Source organism: Lithobates pipiens, unplaced genomic scaffold, assembly GCF_037356315.1.
Source record: "Lithobates pipiens isolate NorthernLeopardFrog02 unplaced genomic scaffold, aLitPip1_a1.2 Scaffold_27, whole genome shotgun sequence".
NCBI lineage: Eukaryota > Metazoa > Chordata > Amphibia > Anura > Ranidae > Lithobates > Lithobates pipiens.
In genome coordinates, this window is record NW_027507788.1 from 2,281,082 (window position 1) to 2,304,799 (window position 23,718).

At 53.5% G+C, this 23,718-nt stretch overlaps 1 protein-coding gene across 1 annotated transcript in view; it reads left to right on the forward strand.

Moving 5' to 3' along the window:
• Window positions 1-7,168: 7,168 nt before the first annotated feature.
• Window positions 7,169-23,718, forward strand: part of SH2D5 (SH2 domain containing 5) — a 17,646-nt gene continuing 1,096 nt past the window's right edge. Inside the window, 10 exon segments of the mRNA XM_077456204.1 lie at window positions 7,169-7,265; window positions 9,596-9,694; window positions 14,128-14,208; window positions 15,866-15,940; window positions 17,148-17,294; window positions 19,063-19,280; window positions 20,420-20,616; window positions 22,887-22,971; window positions 23,378-23,400; window positions 23,403-23,536. Of these exon segments, the coding sequence (XP_077312330.1) occupies window positions 7,239-7,265; window positions 9,596-9,694; window positions 14,128-14,208; window positions 15,866-15,940; window positions 17,148-17,294; window positions 19,063-19,280; window positions 20,420-20,616; window positions 22,887-22,971; window positions 23,378-23,400; window positions 23,403-23,536 (1,086 nt within the window). The 5' untranslated portion in view covers window positions 7,169-7,238.

The window sequence follows — 23,718 nt, forward strand, 5'->3', positions numbered from 1 at the left end:
AGGGATTGGAGGAGAGGGGTGGTGGACGCCGATTGGGAGCCAGTGTAGGGATTGGAGGAGAGGGTTGGCAGATGTTGATTCGGAGCCAGTGTAGGGATTGGAGGAGGGGGAGGCGGACGACGATTGGAAGACAGTGTAGGGATTGGAGGAGAGGGGTGGTGGACGCCGATTGGGAGCCAGTGTAGGGATTGGAGGAGAGGGGTGGTGGACGCCGATTGGGAGCCAGTGTAGGGATTGGAGGAGAGGGTTGGCAGATGCTGATTCGGAGCCAGTGTAGGGATTGGAGGAGGGGGTGGCGGACAACGATTGGGAGCCAGTGTAGGGATTGGAGGAGAGGGGTGGTGGACGCCGATTGGGAGCCAGTGTAGGGATGGGGGGGTGGCAGACGCCGATTGGGAGCCAGTGTAGGGATTGGAGGAGAGGGGTGGCGGACGCTGATTGGGAGCCAGTGTAGGGATTGGAGGAGAGGGGTGGTGGACGCCGATTGGGAGCCAGCGTAGGGATTGGAGGAGAGGGTTGGCAGATGCTGATTCGGAGCCAGTGTAGGGATTGGAGGAGGGGGTGGCGGACGACGATTGGGAGCCAGTGTAGGGATTGGAGGAGAGGGTTGGCAGATGCTGATTGGGAGCCAGTGGAGGGATTGGAGGAGAGGGGTGGCGGACACCGATTGGGAGCCAGTGTAGAGATTGGAGGAGAGGGTTGGCAGACGCCGATTGGGAGCCAGTGTAGGGATTGGAGGAGAGGGGTGGTGGACGCCGATTGGGAGCCAGTGTAGGGATTGGAGAGGGTTGGCAGATGCTGATTGGGAGCCAGTGGAGGGATTGGAGGAGAGGGGTGGCGGACGCCGATTGGGAGCCAGTGGAGGGATTGGAGGAGAGGGGTGGCAGACGCCGATTGGGAGCCAGTGTAGGGATTGGAGGAGAGGGGTGGCGGACGCCGATTGGGAGCCAGTGTAGGGATTGGAGGAGAGGGGTGGCGGACGCCGATTGGGAGCCAGTGTAGGGATTGGAGAGGGTTGGCAGATGCTGATTGGGAGCCAGTGGAGGGATTGGAGGAGAGGGGTGGCGGACACCGATTGGGAGCCAGTGGAGGGATTGGAGGAGAGTGGTGGCAGAGGCCGATTGGGAGCCAGTGTAGGGATTGGAGGAGAGGGGTGGCGGACGCCGATTGGGAGCCAGTGTAGGGATTGGAGGAGAGGGGTGGCGGACACCGATTGGGAGCCAGTGGAGGGATTGGAGGAGAGGGGTGGCGGACACCGATTGGGAGCCAGTGTAGAGATTGGAGGAGAGGGTTAGCAGACGCCGATTGGGAGCCAGTGGAGGGATTGGAGGAGAGGGGTGGCGGACACCGATTGGGAGCCAGTGTAGAGATTGGAGGAGAGGGTTGGCAGACACCGATTGGGAGCCAGTGGAGGGATTGGAGGAGAGGGGTGGCGGACACCGATTGGGAGCCAGTGTAGGGATTGGAGGAGAGGGGTGGCGGACACCGATTGGGAGCCAGTGGAGGGATTGGAGGAGAGGGGTGGCGGACACCGATTGGGAGCCAGTGTAGAGATTGGAGGAGAGGGTTGGCAGACGCCGATTGGGAGCCAGTGGAGGGATTGGAGGAGAGGGGTGGCGGACACCGATTGGGAGCCAGTGTAGAGATTGGAGGAGAGGGTTGGCAGACACCGATTGGGAGCCAGTGGAGGGATTGGAGGAGAGGGGTGGCGGACACCGATTGGGAGCCAGTGTAGAGATTGGAGGAGAGGGTTGGCAGACGCCGATTGGGAGCCAGTGTAGAGATTGGAGGAGAGGGGTGGCAGTTGCCGATTGGGAGCCAGTGGAGGGATTGGAGGAGAGGGGTGGCGGACACCGATTGGGAGCCAGTGTAGAGATTGGAGGAGAGGGTTGGCAGTTGCCGATTGGGAGCCAGTGTAGAGATTGGAGGAGAGGGGTGGCGGACGCCGATTGGGAGCCAGTGTAGGGATTGGAGGAGAGGGGTGGCGGACGCCGATTGGGAGCCAGTGTAGGGATTGGAGGAGAGGGTTGGCAGACACTGAGCGGTTGGTAAGGTGGAAAAGTCTGGCAGCAGCATTCAAGATAGACTGAAGAGAGGAGGAGCCTATGGAGAGGCAGGCCAATGAGAAGGGAGTTGCAATAGTGAAGGCGAGAGATAACGGGGGAGTGAATGAGGAGCTCGGTGGTTTTATTTGTTAAAAAGGTGTGAATTTTAGAGATATTACCGAGGTGAATTCTACAAACTTGAAGACGATCGGATTTGAAGCTGAAAGGACAAGTCAGAATCTAGGATTACACCGAGTACCCTGGGGGAGGGGGAGGGACTGATGGTTGCATTGCATAGAACCACCCCATTATAGCCTGGTACCTGACACCATCCATAGAACCTCTCCACTGCAGCCTGGTACCCGACACCATCCATAGAACCTCCCCATTACAGCCTGGTACCTGACACCATCCATAGAACCTCTCCACTGCAGCCTGGTACCTGACACCATCCATAGAACCTCCCCATTACAGCCTGGTACCCGACACCATCCATAGAACCTCTCCATTACAGCCTGGTACCCGACACCATCCATAGAACCTCTCCACTGCAGCCTGGTAACCGACACCATCCATAGAACCTCTCCATTACAGCTCGGTACCCGACACCATCCATAGAACCTCTCCATTACAGCTCGGTACCCGACACCATCCATAGAACCTCTCCACTGCAGCCTGGTACCCGACACCATCCATAGAACCTCTCCACTGCAGCCTGGTACCCGACACCATCCATAGAACCTCCCCATTACAGCCTGGTACCCGACACCATCCATAGAACCTCCCCATTACAGCCTGGTACCCGACACCATCCATAGAACCTCTCCACTGCAGCCTGGTACCAGACACCATCCATAGAACCTCTCCACTGCAGCCTGGTACCCGACACCATCCATAGAACCTCTCCACTGCAGCCTGGTACCCGACACCATCCATAGAACCTCCCCATTACAGCCTGGTACCCGACACCATCCATAGAACCTCTCCACTGCAGCCCGGTACCCGACACCATCCATAGAACCTCCCCATTACAGCCTGGTACCCGACACCATCCATAGAACCTCCCCATTACAGCCTGGTACCCGACACCATCCACAGAACCTCCCCATTACAGCCTGGTACCTGACACCATCCATAGAACCTCCCCATTACAGCCTGATACCCGACACCATCCATAGAACCTCCCCATTACAGCCTGGTACCCGACACCATCCATAGAACCTCCCCATTACAGCCCAGTACCCGACACCATCCATAGAACCTCCCCATTACAGCCCGGTACCCGACACCATCCACAGAACCTCCCCATTACAGCCCGATACCCGACACCATCCATAGAACCTCTCCACTGCAGCCTGGTAACCGACACCATCCATAGAACCTCTCCACTGCAGCCCGATACCCGACACCATCCATAGAACCTCCCCATTACAGCCTGGTAACCGACACCATCCATAGAACCTCCCCATTACAGCCTGGTACCCGACACCATCCATAGAACCTCCCCATTACAGCCCGGTACCCGACACCATCCATAGAACCTCCCCATTGCAGCCCGGTACCCGACACCATCCATAGAACCTCCCCATTACAGCCCGCTACCCGACACCATCCATAGAACCTCCCCATTACAGCCTCGTACCCGACACCATCCATAGAACCTCCCCATTACAGCCTGGCACCTGACACTATTCATAGAACAGCACCAGTGCAGCCTGGTACCCAACATCATCAATAAAAGTGTCCTACTGCATCCTGGTACCCTCACCATTCATAGAACCACCTTACTGCAACCTGATATCTGACACCATTCATCAAACCGCCCCATTGCAACCTGGTGCCCAACACCATCTATAGAACTTCACCACAGCAGCCTGGTACTTGAAACCATCCATATAACTACTCTACTGTAGACTGATATCCATCCATAGAACTGCCCCAGTGAAACCTGGGACCCCGACCCCATCCATAGAATCTCCCAATTACAGCCTGGTACCCAACCCCATCTGTAGAACCCCTACTGCAGCCTGGTACCCAACCCCATCCATAGAACCCCTACTGCAGCCTGGTACCCAACCTCATCCATAGAACCCCTACTGCAGCCTGGTACCCAACCCCATCCATAGAACCCCTACTGCAGCCTGATACCCAACCCCATCCATAGAACCCTACTGCAGCCTGGTACCCAACACCATCCATAGAACCCCTACTGCAGCCTGGTACCCAACCCCATCCATAGAACCCCTACTGCAGCCTGGTACCCGACACCATCCATAGAACCCCTACTGCAGCCTGGTACCCAACCCCATCCATAGAACCCCTGCTGCAGCCTGGTACCCAACCCCATCCATAGAACCCTACTGCAGCCTGGTACCCAACACCATCCATAGAACCCCTACTGCAGCCTGGTACCCAACCCCATCCATAGAACCCCTACTGCAGCCTGGTACCCAACCCCATCCATAGAACCCTACTGCAGCCTGGTACCCAACCCCATCCATAGAACCCCTACTGCAGCCTGGTACCCAACCCCATCCATAGAACCCTACTGCAGCCTGGTACCCAACCCCATCCATAGAACCCTACTGCAGCCTGGTACCCAACCCCATCCATAGAACCCTATTGCAGCCTGGTACCCAACCCCATCCATAGAAACCCTACTGCAGCCTGGTACCCAACCCCATCCATAGAAACCCTACTGCAGCCTGGTACCCAACCACATCCATAGAACCCCTGCTGCAGCCTGGTATCCAACACCATCCAAGTCCTCACTAAGACACTGAAAAAGCCTGGAAGTGGGAGATTTATATGTAGAGGAATAAATGAAAATGTGTCGGACAGCCGTACTTTTCAGAAATCAGTCCAGATATTGTAATACATCGGATTGGATGAGCGTTGGGAAAGGTTTTGGGGTACAGGGGCCCTCCTAGGATCAGACTGTGGTGGGGCGCCGGAGAACCAGCGTCATTCTCAAGCAGCTTCTCATGTTTTTGGGCTGCAAGGAAATTGGGGCACTTGGAGGAAACCCACCAAGAATGTCCTCTAGTGGGTGCCAAGCCCAGGGCGCCATCACAGGGAGGCAACCCCCGAGGCACCAACTTACCCTTAATATACAACCACCTTGGGTGTTGGGTAGGTTGGTGCCTCGATGGTTACCTCCCTGTGATGGGGCTTTAAGCTTAGTAGTACCCACTAGGGGACCTTCTTTGTGGGTTTTCTCAAACTGCCCCAAAGTCCTCATTCCAAAAACATACAAGAAACTTACCTGGCTTTGTAGGAGTGTGGAGGGGTATATAACCGACATTTACCCCCATCCTATATCACCTACATATACTGCAGTGCTGTACAGAGATATACCTCACAATAAACTGGAATATACAACTACCCCTCCACCGCCTATCACCATTATACATACAGTGTCCTGAAAAAGTATTCACACCCCCTGACATTCCCCACATTTTGTTACAACCAAACCATAAATGTATTTTATTGGGATTTTATGTGATGGACCAACACAAAGTGTCACATAATTGTGAAGTGGAAGGAAAATTATAAATTATACAAATAAATATGTGAAAAGTGTGGGGGAGGGGAGGGGCATTTGTATTGCGCCCCCTTTACTCTGATACCCCTAACTAAAATCTAGAGGAACCAATTGCCTTCAGAAGTCACCTGATTAGTAAATAGAGTCCACCTGTGAGTCATTTAATCTCAGTATAAATACAGCTGTTCTGTGAAGTCCTCAGAGGTTTGTTAGAGAACCTTAGTGAACAAACAGCATCATGAAGGCCAAGGAACACACCAGACAGGTCAGGGATGAAGTTGTGGAGAAGTATAAAGCAGGGTTGGGTTATAAATAAAATCTTCCAAGCTTTGACCATCTCACGGAGCTCTGTTCAATCCATCATCGGAAAATGGAATGAGTATGGGCACAACTGCAAACCTACCAAGACATGGCCGTCCACCTAAACTGACCGGGCCGGGCAAGGAGAGCATTCATCAGAGAAGAGCCAAGAGGTCCATGGTAACTCTGGAGGAGCTGCAGAGATCCACAGCTCAGGGGGGAGAATCTGTCCACAGGACAACTATTAGTCGTCTCTCCACAAATCTGCCCTTTATGGAAGAGTGACAAGAAGAAAGACATTGGAGAAAGAAAGTCATAAGAAGTCCTGTTTGTAGTTTGTGAGAAGCCATGTGGGGGAGGGGGCAGCAAACATGTGGAAGAAGGTGATCTGGTCAGAGGAGACCAAAACTCAACTTTATGGACTAAAAAGCAAAACGCTATATGTGGGGAAAACTAACACCGCCCATCCCCCGAACACACCATCCCCACCGTGAGACATGGTGGTGGCAGCATCATGTGGTGGGGATGGTTTTCTTCAGCAGGGACAGGGAAGCTGGTCAGAGTTGATGGGAAGATGGATGGAGACAAATACAGGACAATCTTAGAAGAAAACCTGTTAGAGTCGGCAGAAGACTTGAGACCGGGGCGGAGGTTCCCCTTCCAGCAGGACAACGACCCGAAACATCCAGCCAGAGCTACAATGGAATGGTTTACATCAAAGCATATTCATGGGTTAGAATGGCCCAGTCACAGTCCAGACCTAAATCCCATTGAGAATCTGTGGCAAGACTTGAAAATTGCTGATCACAGACGCTCTCCATCCAATCTGACAGAGCTTGAGATATTTTACAAAGAAGAAGAATGGGCAGAAATGTCCTCTCTAGATGGGCAAAGCTGGTAGAGACACCCCCAAAAAGACTTGTAGAGAAAGGGGTTCTACAAAGTATTGACTCCGGGGGGCGCCATACAAATGCCCCTCCCCCACACTTTTCACATATTTATTTGTATCGTTTTCCTTCCACTTCACAATTCAGTGACACTTTGTGTTGGTCCATCACATAAAATCCCAATAAAATACATTTATGGTTTTGAGTGTAAAAAAATTTGGGAAATTTCAAGGGGTGTGAATACTTTTTCCAGGCACTGTATATACCGCATATGTATATATATAAGTCCCAGTATGGGGAGCAATGTCTGTGTGTAAGATGACCCCCACCTTTAGAGGGGTGGGGCTAGGAGTAGTGACCCGCCTAGGGGAGGAGCTGGGATCCCACATCTGGGAGGGATGGACACACCTGGGATGGGGAGAGGAGAGAAGTCGGCAGTGGAGGGAGGCGGCGAGGAGACCTATGGAGCATTGTGACTGCACACCCCGGGTAGGTGACACTGCAACTGGGAGTATTGTATGTGTAACATTGGAGGAGGAAGTCATGGAAATGAGTAACAATGTAACGCTGTACTTTGTACTCTCTGGTAGTAGTAGGGAGTGATGTGTATCGGTGTTACAATGTAATGGGGAGTGATGTGTATCGGTGTTACAATGTAATGGGGAGTGATGTGTATCGGTGTTACAATGTAATGGGGAGTGATGTGTATCGGTGTTACAATGTAATGGGGAGTGATGTGTATCGGTGTTACAATGTAATAGGGAGTGATGTGCACATCGGAGGAGGAAGTCATGGAAATGACAAGGTAACCCTGTACTTTGTATTCTCCCATAGTAATGGAGTAATGGACAGTATGTCAGTGTTACATTGTAACAAGGAGTAATGTGTGTAACATCGGTGTGTCTATTGGTTGATCTTGTGTCTTTTTTCAACTAGTATAACTATGTAAGGAGAAAGTAATATAAATGAGTAACATTGTATTTTGTACCCTTCCATAGTAATAGGGAGTCATGTATATCAGTGTTACAATGTTACACATTCAGAGTATATATATATATATATATTACTACCTTTTACAAAATAATGGGGAGCAATATATATTCTTTCATTGTTACATTGTAAGAGGGAGTAAAATATATGAAGCTACCGATATACTCCAGTTGTGGAAGAGGAAATTACATATATATATGGAGTGCAACAATGTAACAATGCTGTTTCCCATAACAACAAGATGTGATGGGTGTCTGTGGTATTGTGTACCCCGCTGTGTTACACCCTGGAGTACAATGTTACAAGGAGTGCTGGGTGTCGGTGGTATTATTGTGTACTATGTGAGTAACATACCGGTAGTAGTGGGAAGTCATGTATGAGTAACAATGTTACACCCCGGAGTACAATGCTACAAGCAGCGCTGGGTGTCGGTGGTATTCTTGCTGTAGGTGGTACTCCTGCAGTATGCCCCCCCATATCCATATGAAAGTCGAGTACTCGGGGTACCCCTATGCCCCCCCATATCCATATAAAAGGCAAGTACTCGGGGTACCCCTATGCCCCCCCATATCCATATGAAAGGCGAGTACTCGGGGTACCCCTATGCCCCCCCATATCCATATAAAAGGCAAGTACTCGGGGTACCCCTATGCCCCCCCATATCCATATGAAAGGCGAGTACTCGGGGTACCCCTATGCCCCCCCATATCCATATGAAAGGCGAGTACTCGGGGTACCCCTATGCCCCCCCATATCCATATGAAAGGCAAGTACTCGGGGTACCCCTGTGCCCCCCCCATATCCATATAAAAGGCAAGTACTCGGGGTACCCCTATGCCCCCCCATATCCATATGAAAAATGCGTACTTGGGGTACCCCTATGCCCCCCATATCCATATGAAAGACGAGTACTCGGGGTACCCCTATGCCCCCCATATCCATATGAAAGGCGAGTACTCGGGATGCCCCTGTGCCCCCATATCCATATGAAAGGCGAGTACTCGGGATGCCCCTGTGCCCCCCATATCCATATAAAAGACAAGTACTCTGGGTTCCCCTGTGCTCCTTCCATGCAGACGGCGGTGGGTGAGTCAGGATGAGCGGCTCTTGGGACACGTCACTCCCAGACACGGGAAGACCTGCACAGGACGAACGTTAATCCACCCGGGTAATCCACACATCTCCTGCACTAATCTCATCCGCAACAACGCAGGAAGACGAAGGTAGGTGAGGGGCTCCTCTGTTATCTGCATTCTAATGGCAGTAAAGGAGGGTTAGATCACCCGTCTTCCAGAAGAGCATTTGTGAGGTCAGGCACTGATGTTGGATGAGAAGGCCTGGCTTGCAGTCTCCGCTCTCATTCATCCCAAAGGTGTTCTATGGGGGTTGAGGTCAGGACTCTGTGCAGACCAGTCATGTTCCTCCACCCCAAACTCGCTCATCCATGTCTTTATGGACCTTGCTTTGTGGACTGGTCATTTGGTGGGGGATTGTTGTGTGTGAGGTGTTGGGGGGATTATGGAGGGGGGGTTGTTTTTCAGGGCTTGACTCCTTAGTTCCAGTGAAGGGAACTCTTAAGGTGTCAGTATACAAGACATTTTGGACAATTTCATGCTCCCAACTTTGTGGGAACAGTTTGGGGACGGCCCCTTCCTGCTCCAGAGGTGAAGCTGTTATAGCTGCAAAGGGCCAACTCAATATTAAACCCTCCGGACTAAGACTGGGGAGGGCATTAAAGTTCACGTGCGTGTAAAGGCAGGCGTCCCAATACTTTTGGGAATATAGTGAATATGTGTGAGAGGTGACGGGGATTGTTTTCCTTCTCCCAGCAGATCCAGTCCTGCCGGTGTGATATGCAGAAGTCGTGCCCGGAGGGGTCCTCGGTGGGGCCCGGTGCCAAGCCTCGTATCATCACCAAGTTTGCAGAGGTTGGTGACGGTGGGGGGTCCCCGGATCTCTTTGTAGTGGGGCAGAGATGCCGATTGCTGGAGGTTGCTAAGGTCCCGTCTGTGCAGAGATTGTCCCCAGGGGGCGCTGTGCAGAGATTGTCCCGGGGGGGGGGGGGGTGCTGTGCAGAGATTGTCCCGGGGTGGGGGGGGGGGGCGCTGTGCAGAGATTGTCCCGGGGGGGGCGCTGTGCAGAGATTGTCCCCGGGTGGGGGCGCTGTGCAGAGATTGTCCCCGGGGTGGGGGACGCTCCACGGTGACGCCCCCCAGAGGACGCAGCACACCGTCTCCTGGATACGGATATCACCAAGAATCTCTCCCAACTCTCTTCTGTGGAAATTCCTGAGAGGTTACTTGTCAGGACAGGCAGGAGGAAAGAGAACAGCAGATCGCACTTCATATGCCGCTCGCCCTTCCCTGACAAACGCAGAGCCACCCTCCGCTCTTTACTGGGAGATAAAGTCTTTCACATGTGCTTTGCTCTCTGAAGAGCGATCCCCGTTCAGATTTCTCTTCAGAGAGGCGGTGGGGAAACATTGTATCCACTCCTTGCTTCCTGCTTTAACCCCTCAAAGCCCGCACTAGCACATTGTACCACATGTTCACACCGCAGAAATGCAGTCCGGATGGCCTTCTGCATGCGCATTTCTTTGCTGCGTTCTGGTGCATTCCCCCCCCCCCTCCTCCCATTTTTTTTTTCTGCTTTAATGTGTTTTTGGTGCATTTTTCTTCGCACTGTGCAGAAAAAAATGCAGCGTGGCTCTACTTTTTTTTTTGTTTGTTTCTGCACTGGTGTGAACTAAACCTAGGCTTGGGGGCACACTATGCGGGGCACAGCAGGGGGGGTCTAGGCTTGGGGTCACACTATGTGCGGTCACGGGGCACAGCAGGGGGTCTAGGCTTGGGGTCACACTATGCGTGGCCGCGGGGCACAGCCGGGGGCCTAGGCTTCAGGTCACACTATGCGCGGCTGCGGGGCACAGCCGGGGACCTAGGCTTGGGGGGGGTCACACTATGCGTGGCCGCTGGGCACAGCCGGGGGCCTAGGCTTCGGGTCACGCTATGCGCGGCTGCGGGGCACAGCAGGGGGTCTAGGCTTGGGGTCACACTATGTGCGGCCATGGGGCACAGCAGGGGGTCTAGGCTTGGGTTCACACTATGTGCGGCCGCGGGGCATAGCCGGGGGTCTAGGCTTGGGTTCACACTATGTGTGGTCCTGGGGCACAGCGGGGGGGGGGGGGGGTCTGGGCTTGGGGTCACACTATGCGTGGCCGTGGGGCACAGCAGGGAGTCTAGACTTGGGGTCACACTATGTGGGGCACAGCGGGGGGGTCTAGGCTTGGAGTCACACTATGTGCAGCCGCAGGGCACAGCAGCGGGTCTAGGCTTGGGGTCACACTATGTGCGGTTGCGGGGCACAGGGGGGGTCTAGGCTTGGGGTCACACTATGTGGGGCACGGCGGGGGGTCTAGGCTTGGGGTCACACTATGCATGGCCGCGGGGCACACCCGGGGGTCTGATGCGTCCCCGTTCTCTCCAACAGTTCTGAATTTTCGGACCTGAAAACGGAGCCAAAGACGCACAGGACCCTTCTGCAATGCACTTCGCAGCCGCCCCGGAGATGTGGGCACCCGGCCTAGCATGACGATTGACATAACGCGGCCTCAGTGCTCCAATCTGCTTCTATGGGAGTCCGGAGCCGACCACACACCTCACAATCTGATTGTACGAACGTCTCTAGCTCCACCAATGTCTATGTAGTGGGAGGGGCCTGGTTGGATATGGATGAATCAGGCCCTCGTATATTACATTGTTTTGGTAAATCCAAAGAAGACAATCTGATATCTGGCTAGGCGGAATGTGTGCCCCCCCCCCCCCGTCAATCTGTCCCCCTCTGTGATGAGGAGGCAGGCTCTCCGCGGCCCCTTTAATTCTATGGAAGTGTAAGGCGATGTGTATATAAGGGAGGAATTCCCGTTCAGATTTCTCTTCAGAGAGGCGGTGGGGAAACATTGTATCCACTCCTTGCTTCCTGCTTTAACCCCTCAAAGCCCGCACTAGCACATTGTACCACATGTTCACACCGCAGAAATGCAGTCCGGATGGCCTTCTGCATGCACATTTCTTTGCTGCGTTCTGGTGCATTCCCCTCCCCCCCCCCTCCTCCCATTTTTTTTTCTGCTTTAATGTGTTTTTGGTGCATTTTTCTTCGCACTGTGCAGAAAAAAATGCAGCGTGGCTCTACTTTTTTTTTTGTTTGTTTCTGCACTGGTGTGAACTAAACCTAGGCTTGGGGGCACACTATGCGGGGCACAGCGGGGGGGTCTAGGCTTGGGGTCACACTATGTGCGGTCACGGGGCACAGCAGGGGGTCTAGGCTTGGGGTCACACTATGCGTGGCCGCGGGGCACAGCCGGGGGCCTAGGCTTCGGGTCACACTATGCGCGGCTGCGGGGCACAGCCGGGGACCTAGGCTTGGGGGGTCACACTATGCGTGGCCGCGGGGCACAGCCGGGGGCCTAGGCTTCGGGTCACACTATGCGCGGCTGCGGGGCACAGCCGGGGACCTAGGCTTGGGGGGTCACACTATGCGTGGCCGCAGGGCACAGCCGGGGGCCTAGGCTTCGGGTCACACTATGCGCGGCTGCGGGGCATAGCAGGGGGTCTAGGCTTGGGGTCACACTATGTGCGGCCATGGGGCACAGCAGGGGGTCTAGGCTTGGGTTCACACTATGTGCGGCCTCGGGGCACAAGAGGGGGTCTAGGCTTGGGTTCACACTATGTGTGGTCCTGGGGCACAGCGGGGGGCCTAGGGTTCGGGTCCCACTATGCGCGGCTGCGGGGCACAGCAGGGGGTCTAGGCTTGGGGTCACACTATGTGCGGCCATGGGGCACAGCAGGGGGTCTAGGCTTGGGTTCACACTATGTGCGGCCGCGGGGCATAGCAGGGGTCTAGGCTTGGGTTCACACTATGTGTGGTCCTGGGGCACAGTGGGGGGGGGGGTCTGGGCTTGGGGTCACACTATGCGTGGCCGTGGGGCACAGCAGGGAGTCTAGGCTTGGGGTCACACTATGTGGGGCACAGCGGGGGGGTCTAGGCTTGGAGTCACACTATGTGCAGTCGCGGGGCACAGGGGGGGTCTAGGCTTGGGGTCACACTATGTGCAGCCGCAGGGCACAGCAGCGGGTCTAGGCTTGGGGTCACACTATGTGCGGTTGCGGGGCACAGGGGGGGGGTCTAGGCTTGGGGTCACACTATGTGCGGCCGCGGGGCACAGCAGGGGGTCTAGGCTTAGGGGTCACACTATGTGGGGCACGGCGGGGGGTTAAGGCTTGGGGTCACACTATGCGTGGCCGTGGGGCACAGCGGGGGGTTAAGGCTTGGGGGTCACACTATGTGCGGCCGCGGGGCACACCCGGGGGTCTGATGCGTCCCCGTTCTCTCCAACAGTTCTGAATTTTCGGACCTGAAAACGGAGCCAAAGACGCACAGGACCCTTCTGCAATGCACTTCGCAGCCGCCCCGGAGATGTGGGCACCCGGCCTAGCATGACGATTGACATAACGCGGCCTCAGTGCTCCAATCTGCTTCTATGGGAGTCCGGAGCCGACCACACACCTCACAATCTGATTGTACGAACGTCTCTAGCTCCACCAATGTCTATGTAGTGGGAGGGGCCTGGTTGGATATGGATGGATCAGGCCCTCGTATATTACATTGTTTTGGTAAATCCAAAGAAGACAATCTAATATCTGGCTAGGCGGAATGTGTGCCCCCCCCCCCCCTCAATCTGTCCCCCTCTGTGATGAGGAGGCAGGCTCTCCGCGGCCCCTTTAATTCTATGGAAGTGTAAGGCGATGTGTATATAAGGGAGGAATTCCCGGTGACGCCGAGTCTGATTTCTGGAGATTTTCTGGACAAAACAAAAACCACAAGAAAGAAAAAAATAAACCGATGTAGTGATGTCATCAGACAGACCCGACTACCAAGAATTTGTGTGGGAGATAAGAGTGGGGGGGGGGGGGGGGTGTCGTCTTATTCCTGGTAATGAGGGGGGGTGGAATCACAGTCTAGGAGGGTTCAAAATGTAGACATGGAGGGGGGCACTGTGTTGGAATTTGGAGGGATTGGGGTCTCAGTGCCAGTATGGGCACCCAGGGAGGAGATTGCAGGGGGGTGCAGTGCAGGATAGAAGGGGTTCACATAGCAGATAAACGAGGTGGTGAGGGTCTGTGTTGGAATTGGGGTCTCAGTCCTGGTATGGGCACCCCAGAGAGGAGGAAGTTGCAGTGCAAATACTGCGGGGGGAGGGGGTCTTAGTTCTGGTATTGGGGGGGGTCAGGTAAAGTTCCTGAGTTTTGTACAGGTGAGGGTGACCCCCCATTGCTGACCTCTCGCCCTCTCTCTCTGGCAGTATGTCGGCTCGTTCCCGGTGAAGGAAGCGGACTCCAGGAGAAGAGTTTGGATTATAGAAGAGCAGATGCGCTTCCTTAAGGTCAGTGAAATGTCTGTGGTCCTCTCCTTGTTGCCCTAGTCTGCTGGCACCATGTGGAGTGAAATGGGCATAAATGTAGCTCCGTGACAGCCACAGCCAGGCGACCAGTCCACAGGCAGCGAGGGGCCCGGCTCAAGATAATGTCTAGGAGATCTCCACTAGCAACCCCCGAGGTGTTTTCATGGGATGGAGCCACCGCTGCCCTTCACCCATGATAAATTGGTCGTCAGACATCTGGGTACACCGACTTTTTAGAAGAGCAACACTCAACCAGAGTACTCCTGTTTGCCAATACCCTCCTGGCAGGTGGCACTATTTCTCCTAGGGCACAGAATCTAAGTACCAGTTGGTCTTCACCAGAGCTCTTGATGGTGGAGATAGGCCAGAAGCCCTAATGGTCCCCAGAATGCTTTGCTGCAACTGGCACCAGGTCACTGCCCCTGGGATTGCCCCACTGGTGGCAGCAGGTATAGGAGGGCTACAGTGAGAGTCATGAGAACAGAGTGCCATCAGGATAAAACCACTCTGGAAGTTGTGAGGGATTTTGCACGTACTATTGGAAGTCATGGAAGAGATTCTGCTAATACCATCATTTGAAGCCCTGGCATGGATCCTGGAAGAGATTCTGCATGTACCATTAAAAGTCCTGGAAGAGATTCTGCGTGTACCATTGGAAGTCCTGGAACTTAGAGATTCTGTGTGTACCGTTGGAAGTCCTGGCATGGATCCTGGAAGTCCTGGAAGAGATTCTGCGAGTTCCATTGAAAGTACTGGCAGGAATTCTGCAAGTGCCACTGGAAATCCTGGCATGGATTATGGAAGGGTCAGAACATCCTGTGTTGGGCGAAGCTTCGCACTGGGCATGATGGTTCCCCTTGGCTTTGTGTAGTAAGAATACAAATGACCGCTTACCCGGCTCTAGTGGTTTATAAAGGGGCAACATAAAATCAGATGTCCCATCATCACTCCCTGCGGGGTTCTGTGCAATCCTATTACCCCAACACCAACATAGATCTGATTGATGCCCGCATTCTCCACCACTTTCCATTGGGATCTCCAAATCTTTCACAGGACTCATTTAATGCCAAAAGGAGATCTGGCTAAATAGGTTGCATTCAATTATCCCAAAAACCTCATCAAAAATGAATGTAGGGATACAAATATATTTGAAAAAGCCAAATAATAGTATAGATTTATATTTTTCTAAGTGCAGCCCGATGACTCAAACTCTTTCTGGTTTTCAGACAATTACTTGCCAATCAAAAGACCCCTCCCATTTAACTCTCCATATTACTGTCCAATAATGGTGCTCGCAACTGACAAAGCAACATCAGCCCCCCTCACCCCTCCCCCTCTCTTTATACTCACAGTCCATTCACCTGTCGTAATCAAGTGAAATCCCCGACACTTCCAGGTATGGTGCAGATGAGACTCTCTTCACTTCAGTCAATCACCAGGCCAGAGTATTGTCACATGGGGTGGGAGGACTTAGGTGGGAGAGTGATTGGAAGTTATGGGGGGGGGGGGGGGGGGGGGTAATATTGAAGTGTTCTGTAGCTTTTCCATATTAGGATGGAGATATGACTAGTGATCAGCCGGCTCTGGCTAATGAGGCTTTGTACATTTCTGGTGTTAATGCTGCAATCTGCTTCTACAGAATTGCCCCCGGCGCAGAGCCGTCATCCTGAAGTTTTGCCTCCAGGGAGTGAAGATGTACGATGCTGAGGGAGAGGTAATTCTTCTTATTGGGTCTCCTCATGTGTCCCCCATGACGCCCCCCTCTCTCTCTCTGTGTCCCCCATGATGTCCCCTTTCTGAGTCCCCCATGACGTCCACCCTCTGTGTCCCCCATGATTTCTCCTTTCTGAGTCCCCCATGACATCCACCCTCTCTGTGTCCCCCATGATGTCCCCTCTCTGAGTCCCCCATGATGTCCCCTCTCTGAGTCCCCTCTCTCTGTGTCCCCCATGACGTCCCCTCTCTGAGTCCCCCATGATGTCCCCTCTCTGAGTCCCCTCTCTCTGTGTCCCCTCTCTGAGTCCCCCATGATGTCCCCTCTCTGAGTCCCCTCTCTCTGTGTCCCCCATGAAGTCCCCTTTCTGAGTCCCCCATGACGTCCCTTCTCTCTGTGTCCCCCATGACATCCCCTCTCTCTGTGTCCCCCATGACGTCCCCTCTCTGAGTCCCCTCTCTCTGTGTCCCCTATGACGTCCCCTCTCTGAGTCCCCCATGATGTCCCCTCTCTCTGTGTCCCCCATGACGTCCCCTTTCCGAGTCCCTCATGATGTTCCCACTCTCTTTGCGCCCCCATGATGCCCTCTCTCTCTCTATGCACCCATGACGTCCCCTGTGTCCCCCATGACGTCCCCACTTTGTGTCCCCCATGATGTCGCCAATCTGTGACCCCCATGACGTTCCCCTATGACGTCCCCACTCTGTGTCCCCCATGACGTCCCCACTCTGTGTCCCCCATGACGTCGCCAATCTGTGACCCCCATGATGTCCCCTATGACGTCCCCACTCTGTGTCCCCCATGACGTCCCCTGTGTCCCCCATGACGTCCCCACTCTGTGTCCCCCATGATGTGCCCCCCATGACGTGCCATTCACATGGTACACAGTATCCCCTCCTTCCATCAAGTCTTTTATACTTCTTCCAGGCACTGCACACGGAGCCCAGCACTGTATGAAGTGTGTGTAAAGGCCGGACACACCCTGCAGGGTATCTCCACTCCAATAACTCCACATTTACAAGAAAATACGCCTACAGCTGCCAACATACTTCCCACTCATCTCCATGTAATATCCCAGCATACCCGACAATCACCCCTCCCCCCCTCTCTGATTACAGACAGAACTTTAGTATGAAGGGTTTGATCCCCTGCTGTTTTTTCCCCCCGTAGTCTATAATTGTGACACCATTGTCCTCCCTCTATACAGACCCTGCTTATGGCGCACGCCCTCCGACGCATTCAATACACGACCTGCAGGCCTGAGGACCGCCAGTTCGCCTTTGTGTCACGCAACCCACACAGACCAGCCAATCAGCTCTTCTGCCACCTGTTTGTGGGCGGGCAGCCCAGCGAGGTAAGTTCTCAGGAGAAGAGTGAAGAATTCTGGATATATTTGGAATTGTCTTGCCAGATTTTTCTTACTTCTTTCTCACTCCCACTGAGCCCAGGAAGCACAGATGACCCGGTATACAGGTCAGGCAGAGAGCGCTATGTACTATGACCCGGTATACAGGTCAGGCAGAGAGCGCTATGTATTATGACCTGGTATACGGGACAGGCAGAGAGCGCTATGTACTATGACCCGGTATACGGGACAGGCAGAGAGCGCTATGTACTATGACCTGGTACACGGGACAGGCAGAGAGCGCTATGTATTATGACCTGGTATACGGGACAGGCAGAGAGCGCTATGTACTATGACCCGGTATACGGGACAGGCAGAGAGCGCTATGTACTATGACCTGGTATACGGGACAGGCAGAGAGCGCTATGTACTATGACCTGGTATACGGGACAGGCAGAGAGCGCTATGTACTATGACCTGGTATACGGGACAGGCAGAGAGCAATATGTACTATGACCCGATATACGGGACAGGCAGAGAGCAATATGTACTATGCCCCGGTATACAGGTCAGGCAGAGAGCACTATGTATTATGACCCGGTATACGGGACAGGCAGAGAGTGCTATGTATTATGACCCTGTATACGGGACAGGCAGAGAGTGCTATGTATTATGACCCGGTATACGGGACAGGCAGAGAGTGCTATGTATTATGACCCTGTATACGGGACAGGCATAGAGAGCGCTATGTATTATGACACGGTATACGGGACAGGCAGAGAGCGCTATGTACTATGACCTGGTATACGGGACAGGCAGAGAGCGCTATGTATTATGACCCGGTATACGGGACAGGCAGAGAGCGCTATGTACTATGACCCGGTATACGGGACAGGCATAGAAAGCGCTATGTACTATGACCCGGTATACGTGACAGGCATAGAGAGCACTATGTACTATGACCCGGTATACGGGACAGGCAGAGAGCGCTATGTACTATGACCCGGTATACGGGACAGGCATAGAGAGCGCTATGTACTCTGACCCGGTATACAGGTCAGGCAGAGAGCACTATGTACTATGACCTGGTATACAGGTCAGGCAGAGAGCGCTATGTACTATGACCTGGTATACGGGTCAGGCAGAGAGCGCTATGTACTATGACCCGGTATACGGGACAGGCAGAGAGCGCTATGTACTATGACCCGGTATACGGGACAGGCAGAGAGCGCTATGTACTATGACCCGGTATACGGGACAGGCAGAGAGCGCTATGTACTCTGACCCGGTATACGGACAGGCAGAGAGCGCTATGTACTCTGACCCGGTATACGGACAGGCAGAGAGCGCTATGTACTCTGACCCGATATACGGGACAGGCATAGAGAGCGCTATGTACTATGCCCCGGTATACGGGTCAGGCAGAGAGCGCTATGTACTATGACCCGGTATACGGACAGGCAGAGAGCGCTATGTACTCTGACCCGGTATACGGACAGGCAGAGAGCGCTATGTACTCTGACCCGATATACGGGACAGGCATAGAGAGCGCTATGTACTCTGACCCGATATACGGGACAGGCATAGAGAGCGCTATGTACTCTGACCCGGTATACGGACAGGCAGAGAGCGCTATGTACTCTGACCCGATATACGGGACAGGCATAGAGAGCGCTATGTACTATGCCCCGGTATACGGGAAAGGCAGAGAGCGCTATGTATCTGATTGCTGTCAATCACAAGATCAATAAATGTTCATTTTCTGTCTTCCCTTTAGGCTCAGACATTGAATCTGCTGCTATGTCGCTCCTTTCAGCTGCAATATTTATATTCACACCCCGAGGTGGAAGACACGAAGGCCTCGGCCTGTGCGGCTCCCAAGGGGCAGAGAAAAGGATTCAGGGGCGGAGTCATAAGGGAACCCCTTGACCCCGAACAAGTCACTCCCAACGTCAACGCTTTGGTGTCTTTTAGGAGGCTTCCGGAGGCCGGGAGGACAGCATCATTAGCAGCCAAGTAACTTTCCTCCCCTGTGTACATTATATCCCCCCCCCCCCAAGTACATTACATCCTCCCCCAAGTACATTATATCCTCCCCCCCCCCCCCGAGTACATTATATCCTCCCCCAAGTACATTATATCCTCCCCCCCCCCCGAGTACATTATATCCTCCCCCGAGTACATTGTATCCCCCCCCGAGTACATTGTATCCCCCCCCCGAGTACATTGTATCCCCCCCCCCCGAGTACATTGTATCCTCCCCCCCCCGAGTACATTGTATCCTCCCCCCCCCCCCCCCGAGTACATTACATCCTCCCCCAAGTATATTATATCCTCCCCTGAGTACATTATATCCTCTCCTGAGTACATTATATCCTCCCCCGAGTATATTTTATCCTCCCCTGTGTACATTATATCCTCCCCTGAGTACATTATATCCTCCTCCAAGTACATTGTATCCTTGTATCCTCCCCCGAGTACATTACATCCTCCCCAAGTACATTACATCCTCCCCTGAATAGATATCTATCCCTATATACATTTTATCCCCCGCTGTGTACCAGCAGCAGTGTATATGAGGCCTTAAATAGGAGGGCTCGGGCACCTGCCTATCAGGGGGACTGGCTGTACTGCCTTATTGCAGACAGTGATCCTCTTATTCTTCCCCCTGCAGCTTCTCCTCATCTTCCTCCCTTCAGTAGGGGGTTCGGGGGGGGGGGGGGAGGGCTGGTAAATAGGTAATTTACTGGCCCCTTCCTTTTCTCAATCGCTCCTGTGTCCATTAATCACTGAAGTATAGTAAGCTGCTACAGTTTGTGAATGAATAGGAAGCATGTAAGTGCTTCCTGTTCATTTATCTCTGCAGCTGAGGCTCGGTCAGAAATGTGAGACATCAGGGGGCCCATTTAGATTCGATATTTCACCAAATTCCCCAACAGGACACTTAAAAAACGTAACACAAAAATAAATTCATATTCTAAAAGTATACATTATATCCTTCTATGTATATATTATATCCTTCTATGTATACATTATATCCTGCTCTAGTCACCTGTCTATAGCGGCGGGGGGGGGGGGGGTGCTCATTGTTCTATCCTGCCTATGGGCACCATGGTCTTCTGTACAATGACTCCTCCGGGTGTTCTGTCTTCCCAGAGCGAGATATCAGAGGGAACAAACATCCCCCGGAGCTCATCATCCGACACTCCCTACTGCTCCCCCACACTCGTCCGCAAGAAGGCCATCCGCAGCAAAGTCATTCGATGTGGAGCGTACCGCTGTCCCAACTACGAGTCCCAACTCCGGAGCGGGATCAGACCCCTGACCACAGGTATGTACCACGTGATCAGTCCATGTAGAGGGAGAGCTATGTTATCTGTATGTAGCACCAACCTATTCCACAGCGCTGTACACAACAAACCACCAGAGCTTACACTCTGATGTCCCCTCCCCCCACATCAGTCTCTGTACATAGGAGCTTACACTCTAATGTCCCCTCCCCCCCACAGTCACATCAGTCTCTGTACAGAGGAGCTTACACTCTAATGTCCCCTCCCCCACAGTCACATCAGTCTCTGTACAGAGGAGCTTACACTCTAATGTCCCCTCCCCCCACAGTCACATCAGTCTCTGTACAGAGAAGCTTACACTCTAATGTCCCCTCCCCCACAGTCACATCAGTCTCTGTACAGAGGAGCTTACACTCTAATGTCCCCTCCCCCACAGTCACATCAGTCTCTGTACAGAGGAGCTTACACTCTAATGTCTCCTCCCCCCACAGTCACATCAGTCTCTGTACAGAGGAGCTTACACTCTAATGTCCCCTCCCCCCCAGTCACATCAGCCTCTGTATAGAGGAGCTTACACTCTAATGTCCCCTCCCCCACACAGTCACATCGGTCTCTGTACAGAGGAGCTTACACTCTAATGTCCCCTCCCCCACGGTCACATCGGTCTCTGTACAGAGGAGCTTACACTCTAATGTCCCCTCCCCCACGGTCACATCAGTCTCTGTACAGAAGAGCTTACACTCTAATGTCCCCCCCCCCCCCAGTCACATCGGTCTCTGTACAGAGGAGCTTACACTCTAATGTCCCCTCCCCCCACAGTCACATCAGTCTCTGTACAGAGGAGCTTACACTCTAATGTCCCCTCCCCCCCACATCAGTCTCTGTACAGAGGAGCTTACACTCTAATGTCCCCTCCCCCCACAGTCACATCAGTCTCTGTACAGAGGAGCTTACACTCTAATGTCCCCTCCCCCCACAGTCACATCAGTCTCTGTACAGAGGAGCTTACACTCTAATGTCTCCTCCCCCCACAGTCACATCAGTCTCTGTACAGAGGAGCTTACACTCTAATGTCCCCTCCCCCCCAGTCACATCAGCCTCTGTATAGAGGAGCTTACACTCTAATGTCCCCCCCCCCCACAGTCACATCAGTCTCTGTACAGAGGAGCTTACACTCTAATGTCCCCTCCCCCCCTTCATCAGTCTCTGTACAGAGGAGCTTACACTGTAATGTCCCCTCCCCCACAGTCACATCAGTCTCCGTACAGAGGAGCTTACACTCTAATGTCCCCTCCCCCCCACAGTCACATTAGTCTCTGTACAGAGGAGCTTACACTCTAATGTCCCCTCCCCCCCAGTCACATCGGTCTCTGTACAGAGGAGCTTACACTCTAATGTCCCCTCCCCCCACAGTCACATCGGTCTCTGTACAGAGGAGCTTACACTCTAATGTCCCCTCCCCCCCACAGTCACATCAGTCTCTGTACAGAGAAGCTTACACTCTAATGTCCCCTCCCCCACAGTCACATCAGTCTCTGTACAGAGGAGCTTACACTCTAATGTCCCCCCCCCCCCCACAGTCACATCAGTCTCTGTACAGAGGAGCTTACACTCTAATGTCCCCTCCCCCCCACAGTCACATCAGTCTCTGTACAGAGGAGCTTACACTCTAATGTCCCCTCCCCCCACAATCACATCAGTCTCTGTACAGAGGGGCTTACACTCTAATGTCCCCTCCCCCCCCACAGTCACATCAGTCTCTGTACAGAGGAGCTTACACTCTAATGTCCCCCCCCCCCCCCCCCACAGTCACATCAGTCTCTGTACAGAGGAGCTTACACTCTAATGTCCCCTCCCCCCACAGTCACATCAGTCTCTGTACAGAGGAGCTTACACTCTAATGTCCCTCCCCCACAGTCACATCAGTCTCTGTACAGAGGAGCTTACACTCTAATGTCCCCTCCCCCACAATCACATCAGTCTCTGTACAGAGGGGCTTACACTCTAATGTCCCCTCCCCCCCCACAGTCACATCAGTCTCTGTACAGAGGAGCTTACACTCTAATGTCCCCCCCCCCCCCCCACAGTCACATCAGTCTCTGTACAGAGGAGCTTACACTCTAATATCCCCTCCCCCACAGTCACATCAGTCTCTGTACAGAGGAGCTTACACTCTAATGTCCCCTCCCCCCCAGTCACACACTATTATACATCTTTATAGCTGTGACATAGACGGCGGTGTTGTACGCAGAGTACTGTATGGAGAGGTGACCCGGACGCAGTCAGGTGACGGTTGGGTTCTGTTCTGTAGGTAGGACCGATCACAGTCTGTTTGAGTTGTCGGAGAAGCCGGAGGTCTTGGTGGACGCGGTGTGGTTCTGCGCGGGGATTGACAGGTAGAGGTTATTATACATACAGTCATGGCTGTGATAAAGAGAACCCATCCCCTGAGAGCCCCATCACCTATCCCAGCCGTAACTCCTAACCAGCGCTGCAGACGAAACGCGCTTGGGGTGGAGCTAGTTCCTGGGCAGACATCTGTGTGTGCGATACCGCTCATGTCTGTTTCATCCCAGCAGTGCCAATGGCAGACGAGGGCCTCGGCACTGCCGAATATTTACTGCCATGGCAGGTTCTCCAAGTTTTCTGATTATTTTTATCATTCTTTATTAGTGGAATAATTGGGCCCACCAGCTGCCACTACAGATATAGCTGTGCCCCCGCCCCTCCCCCCCCGTGCAGCTATCATATACCGTGGTGATGTAGATGCAGCTTCCTAATCCAGCTTGGGGTGTGTTGCAGAGACTCGAGCCTCAGCCTGCTCAAGGGGACCGTATGGGCGCCTTCCTGCTCCGCCCGGACCTGGGCTGCTCCGGACACTTCACTCTCTACATGAGCACCCAGTGCGGGGTCATCCCCTACAAGATCTACACCAATCAGAAGGCCAAGTACTGCTTCGAGGTAAGACGGATCTGCGGGGGAGGGCTGTACATCTGCAATGGGGGAGGAGCATTTCTGTATGAGCTGTGTGTGACAACTCTGGAGCTGGGGGTCAGAGCTGGGATCTGATAGCACACCCCATTTCCTGAGAGTGCTCGGGGTGAGGACAACTCTGGAGCTGGGGGTCAGAACTGGGATCTGAT